The sequence below is a fragment of the Cynocephalus volans genome, chromosome 7 (assembly GCF_027409185.1).
Source record: "Cynocephalus volans isolate mCynVol1 chromosome 7, mCynVol1.pri, whole genome shotgun sequence".
In the NCBI taxonomy this organism is placed as follows: domain Eukaryota; kingdom Metazoa; phylum Chordata; class Mammalia; order Dermoptera; family Cynocephalidae; genus Cynocephalus; species Cynocephalus volans.
In genome coordinates this window covers 119949503-119966307 of record NC_084466.1, presented here as the reverse complement: position 1 = coordinate 119966307, position 16805 = coordinate 119949503, and the positions used below count along the sequence as shown (strand labels likewise).

General features: G+C 39.2%; 1 protein-coding gene across 1 annotated transcript; it reads right to left on the bottom strand.

Moving 5' to 3' along the window:
• Nucleotides 1-495: 495 nt before the first annotated feature.
• Nucleotides 496-11300, bottom strand: LOC134382532 (interferon-induced protein with tetratricopeptide repeats 1-like). The gene is made up of 2 exons (XM_063103144.1): nt 11230-11300; nt 496-2912 (listed from the first exon to the last, which is right to left on the bottom strand). Exons 1-2 carry the CDS (start codon nt 11232-11234, stop codon nt 1556-1558), a joined length of 1362 nt encoding a protein of 453 aa, XP_062959214.1. The 5' UTR covers nt 11235-11300; the 3' UTR covers nt 496-1555.
• Between the last annotated feature and the right edge of the window lie 5505 nt (nt 11301-16805).

Here is a 16805-nt window from a genome sequence, read left to right as displayed (position 1 = left end):
TGGAGCTTGATTATACCCTTTTCCTGTGTATGAGTTGGCTGATCAGGTACCTGTGCTGGTGCATATATATGTGTTTAAAGAGCCTCTACACCTACCACTATAAAATATTGTACAGTAGCACCATACTCTCCCAGCATACGCATTTGTCCAAACATGTTGGAAGGTTCAAGAAATTCCCTTGAGCTACAACGGTTCCTTTGGACGTAGAAAAGCCTTGTGTCGAGTTCCTAAATCAGTTGCTTAGCAGGTGAGATTAGGTGCTGCCTTTAGTCTCTCGTTTAGCAAACATCCTTAGTCCCAGTTCATCCAGAATCTCCCTCAGGCATCCTTAGTGGTGCCCCCCAGTGGGCCTCACCTGCCCTTCTAGAATTGGGCAATAAGGGGCAACATTGCGTTAGTTTCAATATATGTCCTTTAGTAATACAGACCCATGACACACAGGATAAAGCAGCCTTCAGGAGGAAAAAAACAGCTGACCAAATGTGTATAAGTTTATTAGTACGAAAAAACAATGGAAACTGGACAAGGAAATGTATTCTCGCTGAACAGGTTCCTACTTGAACCAGATTCCAGGATAAGTTCTGTAACTGACATACTAACCGGGTGATGTTAATAAGACCATTGATGTACATGAGCCTCAGTTCTTCAAGGGTTAAATAAGAGGCTTTGTCTAGACTGATGATTCTCAATCCAATGATTCTCAGTTTATTTTTTCAAATAAAGTTTTAATTCACCTGGAAGCATCTGTATACATTTTAGAGAGAATTTCCTCGCCCACGCTAGGTGTAAGATAATGCATAGCCTGATGTCTCAAAGCATATGGGTATTTTTCAGATTTCTCCCAAGCACATGGGACTTCAGGAGGAGTTGTCCACCAAAGGGAGTTCAGAGGGTTGCAACTGCAGCTAGCATCCTAACTTAGATGGGCTAAAAAGAACACGGCTCAGCACACATATTATTCTCATAAGGCTGAGCTCTTATCAGCTCAGAGTCTGGTGCCAGCTGGTCTAGGAAAATCTGTGAGCAAACTTTACTCTTCTCATGTAACGTATTTTGCCCCATTTTCCTGCCTTTTGGAAGCCCAAAACTCCTGTGTGTGTGTGTTTAGTGTCACTTCTAAGAGCTATGGCTGTTTGTTAATACTAAGACAGAGTTCCAAGCCACTGGCATGAGAGAGAGAGACTTTTGAACTGAGCCTCTCCTGCCTTATGGTTAAAACATGCATTAAAATTAAAAATTCTTCTTTTCTCTTGTTAGAAATCTGTTTTGTTAGAGAGGTGTCCCAGCTAAGAATTTATGAAGGTTGAGAAAAGAAATTATTTGTGTTTTTCTCCCCTTCAGAAGGATGCTGTACATTAGCCAAAAAGGGGAGTTGAGGCGACTGTGCTATGTGCCACCCAACTCTTTTGTGATCTATCCTGTCATACCTTCTTGAAGACACTAATGAGGAAAGATCTGTATGATGGTAGATTTAGATATGTTAACATTTAATATTTCTAAAGACAGGCCTCAGGCCAGCATCCAGGTGCAGGGTCTCTCCTAGGACATCAGAGCTTCACTCTCTTCCCTCTTTCAATCTGTGCACGAGCGCAAGGAGATTTAAACTCTCCACATCAGATTTATTCTGATGAACTCTGTTAACCGACTTCTCTAAAGCACGGAGAATTTTTTGTCTAGCATTTGACTGTGGTTCTATGTATAGTGCTTTTAAATAGTAGGTAATTGCCTCATTGTCAGATTGCTTGTGACATTGCAGAAAGTAGCCGTAACGATAATGGACCTCCTGCAATAGGCTCTTATTACCATCATGCAGGGTGAGTGCTTTCCGGTACGTGTCCTCAACCTTTTGCTGTTCACCCTGCTCTGTATACATGTTGGCTAAATCCATATACGCTATTGTAAATGTGGGCTTTTTCTGTATAGCATGTTCAAAATGAAATATGGCTAATCTCATCATTCTGTCTGCATTTTCTTCATCCTCTCTGCTACGTGGCAACTTTGTAGCTTCCTTCATTTCGATCATTTGTTCTCTGTAGCAACACCCTATCTGGTGATGCAGGTAGACGGAGTCGGGTGTTGCCTGCAAGGCTGTTTTTAAGAGCTGAAGAGCTTTATCCAGAGAGCCTTTTTTTCGGTAAAACTTGGCTGCATATCGAAAGACATAAGTCTGTGAGGACTTGTTGGTCAGAGCTTCTTCAATGTACTTTACTCCTTCAGCTTCTTGTCCTACTTCCTGAAGCTTCAGTGCAAGGAGAACCTTAATATATGCATCTTCTGGACTTAGCCTGATGGCCTGCCTTAGGGGGTGCAAAGAACACCCCTCCGTGCCTTTTATTGCTGTGTTAAAGCCATCTAGGCGATAAGTGGCAATTGCATACCCGGTGCTGAATTCAGCGTTTTCAGGGTCTGCTTCCAGGGCTTTTTCAAAGCAGGCCTTGGCCCGTTCGTAATTCTGTCCTCCACACTTCAGCAAGGCCCATCCTTCCTCACAGTCCATCTCAGGACACTCCATTCTATAGCGGAAAGGACTTGCCAACTTCTCGCAAGTGCTCTCCACCTTATCCAGGTAAGTCTGGGCTCCTGCCAGTCTTCCCAGGTGGTAGCACACCCAGGCATAGTTGGCCCAGGTCACCAGACTTCTCATGTCCGATTGGTTGGCATGATCTCGCTGGATTAATTCTTCAGCTTCTTTCAAGCTCTCCAAGGCTTTCTCATTCTGGCCTTTCAGGTGCTTCACATAGGCCAGCATGTTGTGTATTCCCACATTGTACTTGGTGTCTAGGAACTCAATCTCTTCCAAGACCCTGTTTTCTAAATCAGGTATTGCACTCTCTTCAATTAGCAGCCCCCAGGTAAAGTGACATCTCAGTTCCTTCAGCCTATCTTCGACCTGATGATCATCAGCATTCTTACTGTAAATGCAAAAGCAGTTTTTATTTGTTAGATGAAGGACAGCCAAAAGAAAAAGCCAGATAAAACCCCTTGTACTTTCGTTTTTATTCTTGAAAGGAACACACTTTGTTTTAGTTTCTTTACATTACCTGGATTTTAAGATACGCATGGACTGTGATTGCAGTTTGCTTGGCCCCATTCTCTGACTCTGGCACTTTCTAGTCAAATCACCATGCTGTGCTTCAGAGTCCCATTTATAAAATGGAGATGACAATAGTACTTATCACACTGGGCTTGGAGAGGATTAATTAACCCATATAGATAAAGCAGTTAGAGCATGTTATGTGCTACATAAGAGTTTTCTATTTTACTATTTATATAAATAGGCTGAGACCAGTTAAAAATGCAGAGCCTTAGGAAGCATTGTTGACTTGAAGACCCTCTTCTGCTTATATGCAATAAATTAAGACCACCTAAGAAAGATTTGAACAAAGTTTTTTTTTTTCTCACTTGTTATTTGGAAATAATTATAGATTCATAGAAATTTGCAAAGACAATACAAAGATCCAGTGTATCCTTCATCCATTTTCTCCCTATGATTATATCTTACATAACTATAGTACAATATCAAAATTAGGAAATTGACATTGGTACAACAATGTGTATATAATTCTATGTAATTTGTTCACATGAGTGTACCTATGGAACCATCACCTCCATCGATATAGAGAACTACTCTACCACCACCACATCTTCCTCATGCTATTCCTTTATAATTATACCTGTCACCTCCTCACCGGCACCCCGCAAACATCCCTAGTCCTTGGAAAACACTAATTCGTTTTTCATCTCTGTAATTTTGTCATTTCAAGAATGTCATATAAATGGAGAATGTCAAACAAAAGGAGAGTTCAATACATGAAAATCAACTAATGTAATATACCACATGAACAGAAAGAAGGGAGAAAAATCTCATGATCATTTCAATTGATACAGAAAAAATATCTGACCAAATTCAATACTTTTTATTTATAAAACAATCAACAGACTAGCAATAGAAGGAAACTACCTCTACACGATGCGGGTCATATACAAATAACACACATATGTTTACATTTAGCTAGCATCACACTCATTGTGAAAGACTGAAAGCTTTTCTTCAAAGATTAAGAACAAGGTAAGTATGCCCACTCTCACCACTGGAAATCCTAGTCAGAACAATTAGATAAGAAAGAGAAATAAAAGATATCCACACTGAAAGGAATAAGTTAAATGATCTCCATTCACAAATGACATGATCTTATTATGTGTAGAAAACCCTAAAGATTCCACACAAAAACTGTTAGAATTTTGATAAGTAAATTCAGCAAAGTTGCATGACTCAAAATTAACATGTAACAATTAGTTGTGTTTCTATACACTAATGATAAACAATCCAAAAAGGAAACTAAGAAAACAATACCATTTACAATAGCATCAAAAAGAATAAAATATTTAGGAATAAATCTAACCAAAGAGGCAAAAGACTTGTACATGAAATAGTACAAAACATTGCTGAAAGAAATTAAAGAAGACACAAATAAATGGAAAGACATCCTGTGTTCATGGTTTGGAAGACTTAATATTGTTAAGATGTCAGTACTACCCAAGGTGATCTATAGATTTAATCCAATCCTTATCAAAATTACTTTTGTGCAGAAATAAAAAAATTCATCCTAAAATTCACGTAGAATCTAAGGATTCCCAAATAGCTGAAACATCTTGGAAAAGAAGAACAAAGTTGGATGTCTCACATGTCTTTATTCCAAAACTTCGACGAAGCTACAGTAATGACAACACTGTGGTACTGGCACAAAGACAGACACAGAGACCGATGGAATAGAATAGAAGAGCCCAGAAATAAACCCTCACACATATGGTTGTATTAGTGAGCTCAGGCTGCCGTAAAATACCGTAGACTTAAGCAACAGAAATTAATTTTCTCACAGTTCTGGAAGATAGAGGTCCCAGATCAAGGTGATGGCCAATTTGATTCCTGGTGAGGACCCTCTCCCCGGCTTGCAGGTGGCCACCTTCTTGCAGCATCCTCACATGGCCTTTCCTTGTCCTTTTGTGGCTGGCTTATTTCACCTAGCGTAATGTCTTCAAGGTTTATCCATGTTGTAGCATGTGTCAGAATGTCCTTTCTTTTTAAGGCTGAATAATATGCATACGTACACACATGCACACACACACACACAAACACATATAATATCTTATACAACTATAGTATAATATCAAAATTGGGAAATATATATCACATTTTCATTTTGTTTTTTTTATCCATTGATGGACACTTAAGTTGCTTCTATCTTTTGGCTATTGTGAATAATGCTAATATGAACATAGGTATATAAGTCTCTGTTTGAGACATGGAGAGATCTCTGGTGTCTCTTTTTATTCTTACAAGGACACCAGCCCGATAGGCTCCACCTCTTAAGGCTCCACCCATTAAGGTTCCACCCTTATGACTTCACTTGGCCTTTATTATCTTCTTTTAGGCCCTCTCTCCAAATACAATCATGTTGGGAGTTAAGGCTTCAACATCTGAATTTGGGGTCAGGGAGACATAATTTAGTTCATAACAATGGTGAAATGATTTTTGACAAGAGTGCCAAGACTATTTAATGGAGAAAGGACAGTCTTTTCAACAAATGGTGTGAGGAACCTGGATATCCAGATGCACAAAGATGAAGTTAGACCATTACCTTACACTGTACACAATCATGAACACAAAATGGATCAAAGGCCTAAATGTAAGACCGAAAACTATAAATTTATAGAAGAAAACATAAGAGAAAATCTTTATGACATTGGATTTGGCAATGTTTTCTTGCATACCATACCAAAATCACAGGCAACAACTGTAAAAATAGATAAGTTGGACTTCAACAAAATTAAAAACTTTGGTGCGTCAAAGGAGATTATCAACAGAATGATAAGACAACTCACAGAAAGAGAGAAAATATTTGCAAATCATGTATCTGATAAGGGATTAATATCCAGAATATATAAAGAATTCCTACAACTCAGCAACAAAAATCCAAACATCTGATTTAAAAATGGGCCAAGGACTTGAATAGATACACAAATGACCAATAAGCACATCAAAGAATGCTGAACATCACTAATCATTAGGGAAATACAATTCTAGACAACAGTGTTATGCCACTTCATGCCCATTAGGATGGCTATTTAAAAAAATGACAGAAACTAAGTATTGGCGAGGATGTGGAGAAATTGGCATTGTTGTGCACTGTGGGTTTGAATGTAAAATGGGACAGCTGCTGTAGAAAATGCTATGAAAATTCCTCAACAAATTAACCTTAGAATTACCACGTGATCTAGCAATTCTACTTTTGGGAGTTAGTACATACCCTAAAGAAGTGAAAGCAGGAACTCAAACAGACACTTATATATCCATGTTCATATCAGCATTATTCAGAAGAGCCAAAAGATGGAAGCAACCCAAATGTTCATCAATGGATGAATGGATAAACAAAATGTGGTATATATATACAATCGAATATTATTCAGCCTTAAAAATAAAGGATATTTTGACACATGCTACAACATGGACAAAGCTCAAAGACAATATGCTAAGGGAAATAAGCCAGTCACAAAAGGACTGATACTGTATGATTCCATTGATAAGAGGTACCTAGAGTAGTCAAAGTCATAGAGACAGAAAGTTTAAAGGTGATTACTAGGGGCTGTCGGGGAGATGGGAATCAGGTGTTAGTGTTCAGTGGGTACAGAGTTTCTATTTGAGAAAATGAAAAAGTTGTGGAGGTGTATGGTGATGATCATTACACGATAAAGTGAGTGTTCTGAATGTGATAGAATTGCACAAAAAAAAGGTTAATATGATAAATTTATATTATGCATATTTTACCTTAATAAAACATTTTGAAACATATTTATGTGAAGGGTGCTCTAAATAAGGTGAATAGAAAAATAAAAAGAATGTGGGAAATATGTGTAATAGAGATGGAGAAGGTTCTGATTCTGAAAATTTTGCAGATCAGTAATGGTTCAACAGAACAACAGAAATCTATATGAATAGGTAATTTGTGGGAGAGCAAATACAAATAGCCAGTAAATATGAAAAAAGATGCTCTAAGTCCCTAGCCACTCGGGAAATGCAATTTAAAGAAACAGTGGTTTATGACTTTATTCCACTCAGATTGGCAACTGTTTAAATGGATGAGGATACAAATTCTGCAACCATGAATCGTTATGGCTTTTATGAAGATCAATCTGATAATAGTCATTAAAGTACACGTTTTATTCAACAAAGTAATTCCACTTCTTAGAATCTGTGAGGGATCTTCAAAAATTTCATAGAAAAATTTGTGTTATCTTTTAATTTTATTTTTCCAAAAGCTTTTTGAAGTACCTTTGTATTTCCCAGATTAAAAACACCAGGACTTAAGGATGTATGTTCAAGAATGTTCATTACAACATTGTATTCATTAGCAACAAAATGGAAATATCAATAGGGAATAGTTAAACAAATTTTGCTATATCAGCACCACAGAATTCTATGCAGCTAGTGGACTGCATGAATTAGATCCAAACCAGTAAGAGTTTGAAGGACTTTCATAATATATACTTAATTGAGAAAAGTGAGCTGCAGAGACACATCCAAAACATTATTTTTTATTGCGGAAAGACCCGAGCCCTTAGGTCTATGTTTGTTTGTGATATACAAGTATTGAGAAATGTACGTAAGCACCTTATAGCTCAACAACAAAAAGACAAGCAACCCAGTTAAAAAAATGGGCAAACAAATTGAGTATTCCTTTCTCCAAAGAAGAAGAGTCAGGGAGGACCAACAAACACATAAAAATAAGTTCAACATCATTAGTGGTCAGAAGAATGCAAATCAAACCATGATGAGGTACCATTTCTCTCCCACTAAGTCGGCTATAGCAACAAGTAAAAAAAGGAAAAGAACAAGTGAACAAGTGTCGGCAAGGGTATGGAGAAATTGGAATCCTAATACATTGCTGGTGGGAATGTAAAACGGTGCAACTGCTGTGGAAAACAGTTTGGAGGTCCCTTTGCAAGTTAAATGGAAAACTACCATATGACCCACTGCTGGGTATATATTTCTGGGTGTACCGCACAGCTGGGTATATACTCAAAATAATTTAAAACAGCTGTTTAAACAAAAACTTGTACACAGATGTTCATTGTTGCACTATTCACAATAGCCAAAAGGTGGAAACAACTCCAATTTTCATCAACTGATGAAGGACAAACAACATGTCGTATATTCATAAGACAGCATATTCTTCAGCCATGAAGTGTATGGAGTTCTGATACATGCTACAACATGGATTAATCTTGACAGCATTATGCTAAATGAAAGAAACCAGACACAAAAGGCCACTGTCATAGTTCTCTCTCTCTCTCTGTTTTGTTTTTGGTTTTCTTCATTTGGTCTAAAGATCACTGTCATGAAAGTGGCTACAAACTCTAGACCTGCTCTCGTGGGGCTCCAGGGGAGGTGATCATGGATATTTACATTGTGCCTTCCATTGGATACTTCTTTATCCTGGTGGATGGCTAATGCCTAAGGGTCTGTCTGACCCATTACCAGGTGTGTCTCTCTTAGGAAACTTATTTATTCTGGTGAATGCCCTTGTGGCTCTTGTCTGCCCTGTGTTTAGTTTATTCCTACCAAGATAGCCACTTTCTAGGAGAGCCCTGACCTGGACAGAAGTTAGATTTGGGTGTGTACTGGTCATATGAGACACAGAGGAAGCAACTGAAAACACACATGAAATAACACGGGCAGTTTATGACTTATAGACCCCAAAGAGAAGAGGGCAGCATCCCTTCCAGGGCCAATGGGAAAGAGAAAGCTGTTGGGGAAACACATGCTGATGGAGTTTGGATGTGTTGTCCCCTCCAAAACTCATGTGGAAATTTGATCCCCCATGTGGCAGTGCTGGAAACTGATGGAGTCATGGGGGCAGATCCCTCATGAATGGATTAATGCTCTCCCTGGGGGAGGGGGGATTAATGAGTGAGTTCTCGCTCTATCAGTTCCTGTGAGAGCTCATTCCTTAAAAAGACCCTGGCACCTCCTCTCTCTCTCTCTCTCTCTCTCTCTTGCTTCCTCTCGTCATGTGATCTGCTTGCTCCCGCCAGCTGCCTGCCACTTTCCGCCATGAACAGAAGCAGCCTGAGGCCCGTGCCAGATGCAGCTGTCCCAGAATCGTTAGCCAAATAAATCTCTTTTCCTTATGAATCACGCAGTCTCAGGTATTTCTGTTATAGCTACAAAAATGGACTAAACCACACGCTCAATCAACAAGTGGGGAGCAAGAGAAAAAGAGGATGCTGTGGGACCAAGCCTTTCTTGGGTTCCAGGGCACTACATTAGTGGGTTTTCTGTGAACAGTTCTAGTTGGTGGGTTTATAGCAAGTGGGTCACTACAGCATATCTGCCCAGTCCATGCAGGGTGTGGGGGTCAGTGGGGCAAGTCACGTAGTCATATCTAGCTATCTCATAGGAAGGTGGTCAACCAGGAGATGGTGGTATCTGGATCAACTACATTGAGGAACTGGGAGGAGGGGGAAGAGAACTAGACACTGTGTCATGGTTGACTAAGCCTTGCTTCTGGTGTGACAATGTTAAACCTAGATTCAAAATAGATGCTGAGGCAACATAAAATCATTAGAATTCACTAAGTCACATACTGTATGTTTCCAGTGACATGAAATCTCCAAAACAGGTAAACATGTAGAGGCAGAAAGCAGATGAATGGTTGCTGGGGCCCGGGGAGAAGAGAGAGTAGGGAGTCACTGCTTGATGGGTGTGGGGTTTCTCTTCATAGTGGTAAAAATATTCTTGAACTAGATAGTGGTGATGGTTGAACAACATTGTGAAAATCCTAAATCCCACTAAACTGCCTACTTTAAGATAGTTAAAATGGTAAATTTTATCACGATAAAAAATCATATCCCTAACCTGAATAGAATATTGTTCCTAGTGCATGTTGAAATAAACATAGAAGCTAATTAGTATGCAATCTGAAATGATTTCATAAACCCCCTCTGCCACCCTTTGGGAAACATTGGTTTAAGGTTTCATAAACTATCATTGAATTTAGACACTCTGGTTCATATCTCGTCTCTACCACTTATTGTCTGTGTGATCTTAACATTTTTTAATCTAAAACTCCTTATTGCAAAATCAGGATAATACAAGAGTCCCTGTTCCATAGGTTTCTTTTGAGAATTAAATGTAATAATTTGCATACTACTTCTAGAAGCCAGGCTGGCACTTAGCAAGTATTCCGGAAGTGATAGCTACTTCTATAACATTTGTTGTTGTTGTTATTACTTTAATTATCAGTGACAACTCTACCTGTTTCTACAGGAGGGTTGATTACAGGCCTGTAATTGTGTAGTGTCTAGAACTTTTGCCCCTTCAAAATTTTGCCCACTGGAGCACTGAGGAAAAATTTTCAAGTCAATATTAATTAATAGTTTTTATAATTTGCTGATATTAGGGATTATTTGAAGGAAGTTTCAGAGAGAACAATATAGAAATTCCCACATTAAACCCCTTAAGTAAGGAAAATGTGGATGTTCCCAAGCATAGAACTTCAGCCAAGACCCACGGGAAGGAGGAGGTCAAGGATCTGCTGACAGCCTGGATTCCCCAGAGAAGGGGTCGTCTGCTAACTTCAAATCCAGTCAGACTGAGAAGGCCTGACACAGGAGCCCAGCAACACAGAAAGTGAGACCAGACGCCTACAGAGGAAGGCTGTGAGCTTCTCCTACTACCGCCCCACAATATTTCCCCCAGGACATCTGAGAAGCCCCTGACTGTGGCTTACAGGGCCCTGTGGGTCCTGCTTAGTCTCCCTGGTGAGGAGTCAACAGAAAGCCCTGTCTCTACCCAGACAAGCTGTTCATTGCTTCTTCGGATCAAACAGAAGTGAATCTGGGGGTAAAGAATAACCAAGTTTGGGATCATTTTCTCCCTTCCTGCAAGACTCTTTTCCCATTTTCCTTCTCTTCTTTGGGCTGTAGCATGAGGTGAGCTTCCTCAGGCTGATGCTAACAAAAATAAAAATGCCTGCATTTATAAAACATTTTATGTGTGTTTCAATGTGCACGCGCATGCACACACACACATTCAGTCCATAAGCAGATACTCACATAGAAAACTTAGGAAATTTGACCTTACTGGGACCAAACCCGTTGCGATAGTATTTAATTAACATTTTTTCCAAAACTTTAGACATAATGGCAGAGAAGCAGAGAAACCCTTACCTCATAGTTGCTGTAAATTAGGCAGCAGTTCTGTAGTGTTTTGTTTAGCCAGATGGGCTCCTCTGAGATCTGGCCAGTCTGCCTAGTGGATTTTCAGATGAGTTTCAGCTCCAGGATAGGGCTACGCAAGGGAGCTAAAGAGCAAGTGATGATATTAGCTATGGTTGTGTCTGTCCAATTAGAAGTTGGAAGCCAAGGTGGAAACTGAAATCGGAAAGTGAAACTAACTGGCAGAGTTCCTGCTTGAGGAAAAAGAAACTTAAAACAGTGATTGCTTTCCTTGTTTTGTTTTGGAAACTAGTTGAGAGGAGGCTGGTGAAATCGGTTTTCTTCTTGTGCTAATTTCTCTTTCCTGGCCTTGTAGAAACTTGGGAGCTAGGAGATGCTAGTTAGTACAGAGTCCCCTGAAGCTAGAGTAGGGAGACCTGTAAAAATTGACTGTGTGAACTTGCAAATTTCATAGCCTCCTCCCCACAGGGATTGTTCATTTGATGGTATAAAATTTTGAAGTCTCCGAATGGGATTCTTAATCTAAATTTGCTGCCATTCACTGCGAGGTCGTGTCTTACTAATTATTCTATGCCTTTGCATATCCTTCTCGAGAATGGGCAATGGCAGAAAGCGCCTTTAACCTCTTCCCAATTCATAGGAACAGTGAAAATGTCTGCGGTAGCATCTTGAGTTTTCAAAATGAAACAAGTTAGGCCTAATGAAAAAAAATCTTTTTAATTTTCAACAGTCTCTATTCTTGCCATCTAAGGTGTACTGTTTCATCAGAAATGATTCTCGTAGCTGTGCAAGATTATCCTAGCTATGCTCATTCTTCTTGGTGCCATGTCAGCTTGGCTAAGCCTCCCTTAACCTGGCTCATGCAATGTTCTGTGTTTGCAGTAAGAGATTAAAAGTAAAGCTGTGCTGGGCTCGTGAGTGTAGGTTTGGTTCTTATTACTGGTGCCTACTGAGTTTCTACTTCTCTGCACGTTTTGCTGCAAATAGCCTCAGTCTCCTGGTACATGTGGTGATGATTCTTCAGCATCTTACACAATGCAAACTTACCCCCAGCCACAGTCAATTTAATCATGGGAAAGCCCCTATTGGGAGGAGGTAATCAGACTTGCTTGTCTGGAAAGCTAAATCCGGAAAGTGTATATATATATTTGTATATCATTATTTACCATGTTTTGCTGTGTGTCCTGAAAATAAGTAAAATAGAGAGAAAGCTTACTCACAAACTTAGAAGAATATCAAGCATTTAGTCTGAGAGAAATAGGGAATTAGAGATAAAAGATGAAAAGTTGTGGAGTTACCTTTTGTCCACTGCTGTACTGACAAGGGTCAAGAGGCAAAGACCACGACTGAGGTGTTTTATGGGGTTTCCTGGTAAGTACCGAGTGGTAGAAAACTAGATTACCAATGACTGTGGCGCTGAAACCATAGGTATTTCTACTGCTACTGAAACCCAATGTCTGGCCAGCATTTGGAGCCAGATCTGCCTCATAGCCTTAAAAGAGCATTAGCCCATTGTTGCCAGTCTTGGAGGTTGGTGTCTGGATTCTGGATGACTGCATAAAAATGGGAGAATTGAGAGAGGTAGGTCTAATTTCAGTTAGCTTCCTGCATAGAGAAGGAATTGACTATAAAATATAAATACCTAATCCTGATTAAGTCATGGAGATTCTGCTCCTTACTTATGGTTTCAGCTTGACAGAAATAAACAAGTCAACCTGGTTTAGGAAAGAAGAAAAGAGACCAAATCCCAAGAAAGTCTTGTAACCCCTGATCACTTTGGCGGGAGGAAAAAGCAAGGTGCTATGGTTTGGAATAGAGCACCCTCTATTGCTCCAGCATGGACCTCCACATTCTGATCACATTTCAACTTCATCTCAAATCTCAGTGATTTGGAATAGATAATCCTCACTGCACATAAAAATCATCTAGGGACATTTTAAAAATAATGCTAAGTGGGCCTTATGCAAGAGCAACTAATATATCTCTAGGAATGGGCCCCTGATCTCAATAATGAAAAGACATCTCAGGTGCTTTTGCAGTATGTCTGGACTGAGAACCATCCCTGCTGTCTATTGCGTGTGTGAAATTCTCTGGCTGAGTGATTTGGGACTCAATCCCTGGACCCGCTTCCCTTTCTTGGAGTTTCACATTCAGTATGTTTATTCTTTTGTTACTCTCCCTACATCGTGGACAATAAACTCAGTCTCTTCTTGATCCACAGGATGGCATGGATAAAGAATGTGATTTTGAGTATTTTTGGTGTTGATAATAAGAGCATGGACAGATGCTGAGCTATTTCTGCTGAACTGTCTTCAATATCCCATGACAACTTATTAAGGAATGAATACCCAAAAAGAGTTCTCTATCTATCACTTGTAGTCTCGATTTTTTTTATCAGCTTGCTAAAGACTTTAGAATAGGATGTAGTGACCTGGTTGCATAGTGGAAAGCTGGTTTCTCATTAGAAACAAATTCAACTGTAGGTGGTGCTACATTCCACAGTTGGGCTTCTCTGTCTTCTCAGGCATCTTTTCCACTAGCATGTCCTGCAGAAGTCGCTACTGTACGTGTTTCAGTAATCACAGTTCAATGAAAGCATCGTAGTGATCATGAGAGATGTACAGGATGCTTTCATGCTAGGACCATAAAAAACAAAGGCTTAACTGAAGCCATCAATCCATTTACACTTTCCTGAATCTTTGAATTCCCTTAGTCTTTTCAGTTTGTCATAAAACTCAGGTTTACAGATATGTCTATTCATAATTTATAATTTAGCATTGAACAGTTCAAGTATCTCTGCTAATTACATATTATATACTCTCCTCAATTTATTCGATCACAAAGATACTCTTAGTTACTGCCTGTTTTTTTAAAAACGTAATTGTCACTGTTTTGACCACTCTATGAAATCCAAGCTCTTGGCTTTTGAGATTATTCATAAAGTACTTCCTATCAAAACCATGAAGAAAGGACCCAGACACCAAAGTCCTTTGTTGTGAATGGTCCAATGATTTTCATATCTGCTCATGGGTCTTCGAGGGACCACACAGCCCACTTTAACTAACCCACAATGTGACTTACTGCAATATATTCAAGTACTAATGGAATTTTCATCATTTCACTGTTTCCATTTCAGGCTTATTTTGAAACAATTATAGACTCACAAGAAGTTGGAGGAAGGGTCGGTCCTGTGTTCCTTTCACCCAACTTCCCCCAAAAGTGACATATATCTGTAGTACAATACTGAAACCAGGAAAATGACATTGGGCCTATGTGTGTATTTTAAAGATGTAATATGAAATATACTTAGTGAATCTTGCAGCTGTGTATCTTTCCTCCCAAACTGAACATTCCTTTCTCAGTAATACCAACTTATCCATATGATTTATTTCATAATACACTAAAAACGGTCTCAGAATAATAATATCAACAAAATACCTCCAGAGTACTTGCTGAGTAGAGTTTTACAATTTTTTCCCTGTTTTGTCCATAGATATAGCCTATTAAAGGTGTGGAGTCAAATTGCAGTGTATTAAAAATCACATGGCATCCTCCTCTCTGTGTGGTTTTATTGTGTATCCCACATATACTTTGTCTCGTTTGTCTCATTTTGCTTTACTTTTTAGAAATTGCATTTGCCATTTTTACCTAAACATTTTATGTACATTGTAAAAGGGAGCAGAGTTGAGAGAATTTATCAGTGAAAACTAGATTCTACAACTAACGCTTTACATATTTCCTTTGTCATGTATCTATTCATCTATTCGTTCCGCTATCCATCCATCAATTTATCATATTATTTGTTGTTGCACAAAAAAAGCAATCAGCACAATTAATTGATAAAGCATTTCAGTATGCAGATGCAGATTGCTTTTTGGAATATGAATTTGGTTTTATAATTAGGTATAATATTTACATGGTTTCAAAAACAATACAGAGAAGTCTAGCTTCTATTGCTTTTTCATAGATTCCCATTACAGAATTTTATGATCTTTTCATTCTTTTCTTTTGACGATAAGCAGATAGATATGTCTTTTATATGCATTCCCATTTCCCTCTGTTCTTCCCTGGTCCATACTGAGTGTAGGAGCCAGTGACACGAGCAGCAACTACAAGATGCTCAGTCAACCATTCCATGATTGTTTATCGAGTACCTCCTCTGCTTGCAGGTCTGGGAGATTCGATGTTGTTTAAAATAGATTGTTTTAGGACTTGCCTTATGCTCACCCAAATACACAGGCCCACATCCCCTCCCCGCCCACCTCCAATTTTAGGTAGACTCAGTTGCTAGATAAACAAATTTTAGTAGTGGAAATGTTTCAGCGTTAATTAATGAGTGCAATGAAACCTAATTTCCTGACGACTTACCAACTAGGTGAGAATTATATTTGTGATGAATTTAGCCAAGATGATTATAAATCTCCCATTACTTCTTTTTGCCAAGACCTGCCAGTGGCTAAGGAGCAATAGTTGTTTAGAAACTACTACAGAACGGAGCCAAACCAAAAAGCTGGGAGTTATGTAGTGTGATAAGTACAGCAACATTGTCTGTGTGTTTTCTAATCAGTAGAGATGTGTCCTCAGATTTCTCATTTAGATTTATTCCAGGAGCAAACACAAATCTCCCCTACAAGTGGCTCTACAGCGATCACAGCTCAGGAATTCAAAGAGGGGCCAGATGAGCCCAAGAGTCCCATGTTTACAGGGAAAAGACAATATAAGTATTCCCATTTCAGTAGTTTCCTCTGGTTAAATTTGATGAATCTGTTTTTTTGTTTAGTATCAACAAAACTGAAAAGGTTGTGACTTGTGTGTTCCCTAAGTGTCATCTGAATGACCCATCCAGTCCCCGAGCCCAATCCCCCGGCATTGGCCAATCCTAATTTTCAGGGATCAAGGTAACAGAAGGCAACCTTCCAATTCCATAGCCTGCAGGAGTAAATTGTTCTCCAGTATCTTAAAAAATTCTTGGTAGTTGTAGTAGATTGGATTATGTCATCCCCAAAGTCCCTGAAGGTTGAATTGTGTCCTCCAAGTTTTATGTATGAGAAACTTAGCCACCACTGTGACTGTGTAGAGGGTGGGGAATCCTATTATGGTAATTGAAAGGTGGAGCCTTGAAAAGATGATTGGACTGTAGGACCGTGCAGTCGTGAATGGATTAAAAATGATGATCAGGGGCATGGTTCTGAGGGCTTTGAAAGAGGAGGAGAGTCTGTTGCTCTTTCTACTTCCACCATGTTCCAATGTGAGACCCCTGGGTTGCTGTCACCACCACGAGACAGACTTTGGACGGCCCAGCCTCAGAAAGTGTCAGCAATACATTTTGTTTTCTTATACATCACCCACTTCCAAGTATTTTGTTAGAAGCAACAGAAACAGACTAATCCAGTAGGTTTATATTCCCACAGTTTCCTCTGCTTTAGGCCATCTAGTGCTGCATAAATTGTTCTGCATTTTTCAATTTCCACCCAAACATAAAAGATACATCTCTTTTTATTTACATCTCCAATGAAATACACTCAAAGAATTTGTCATCTTAGCAGATGTTACTGAATATTTTGGGG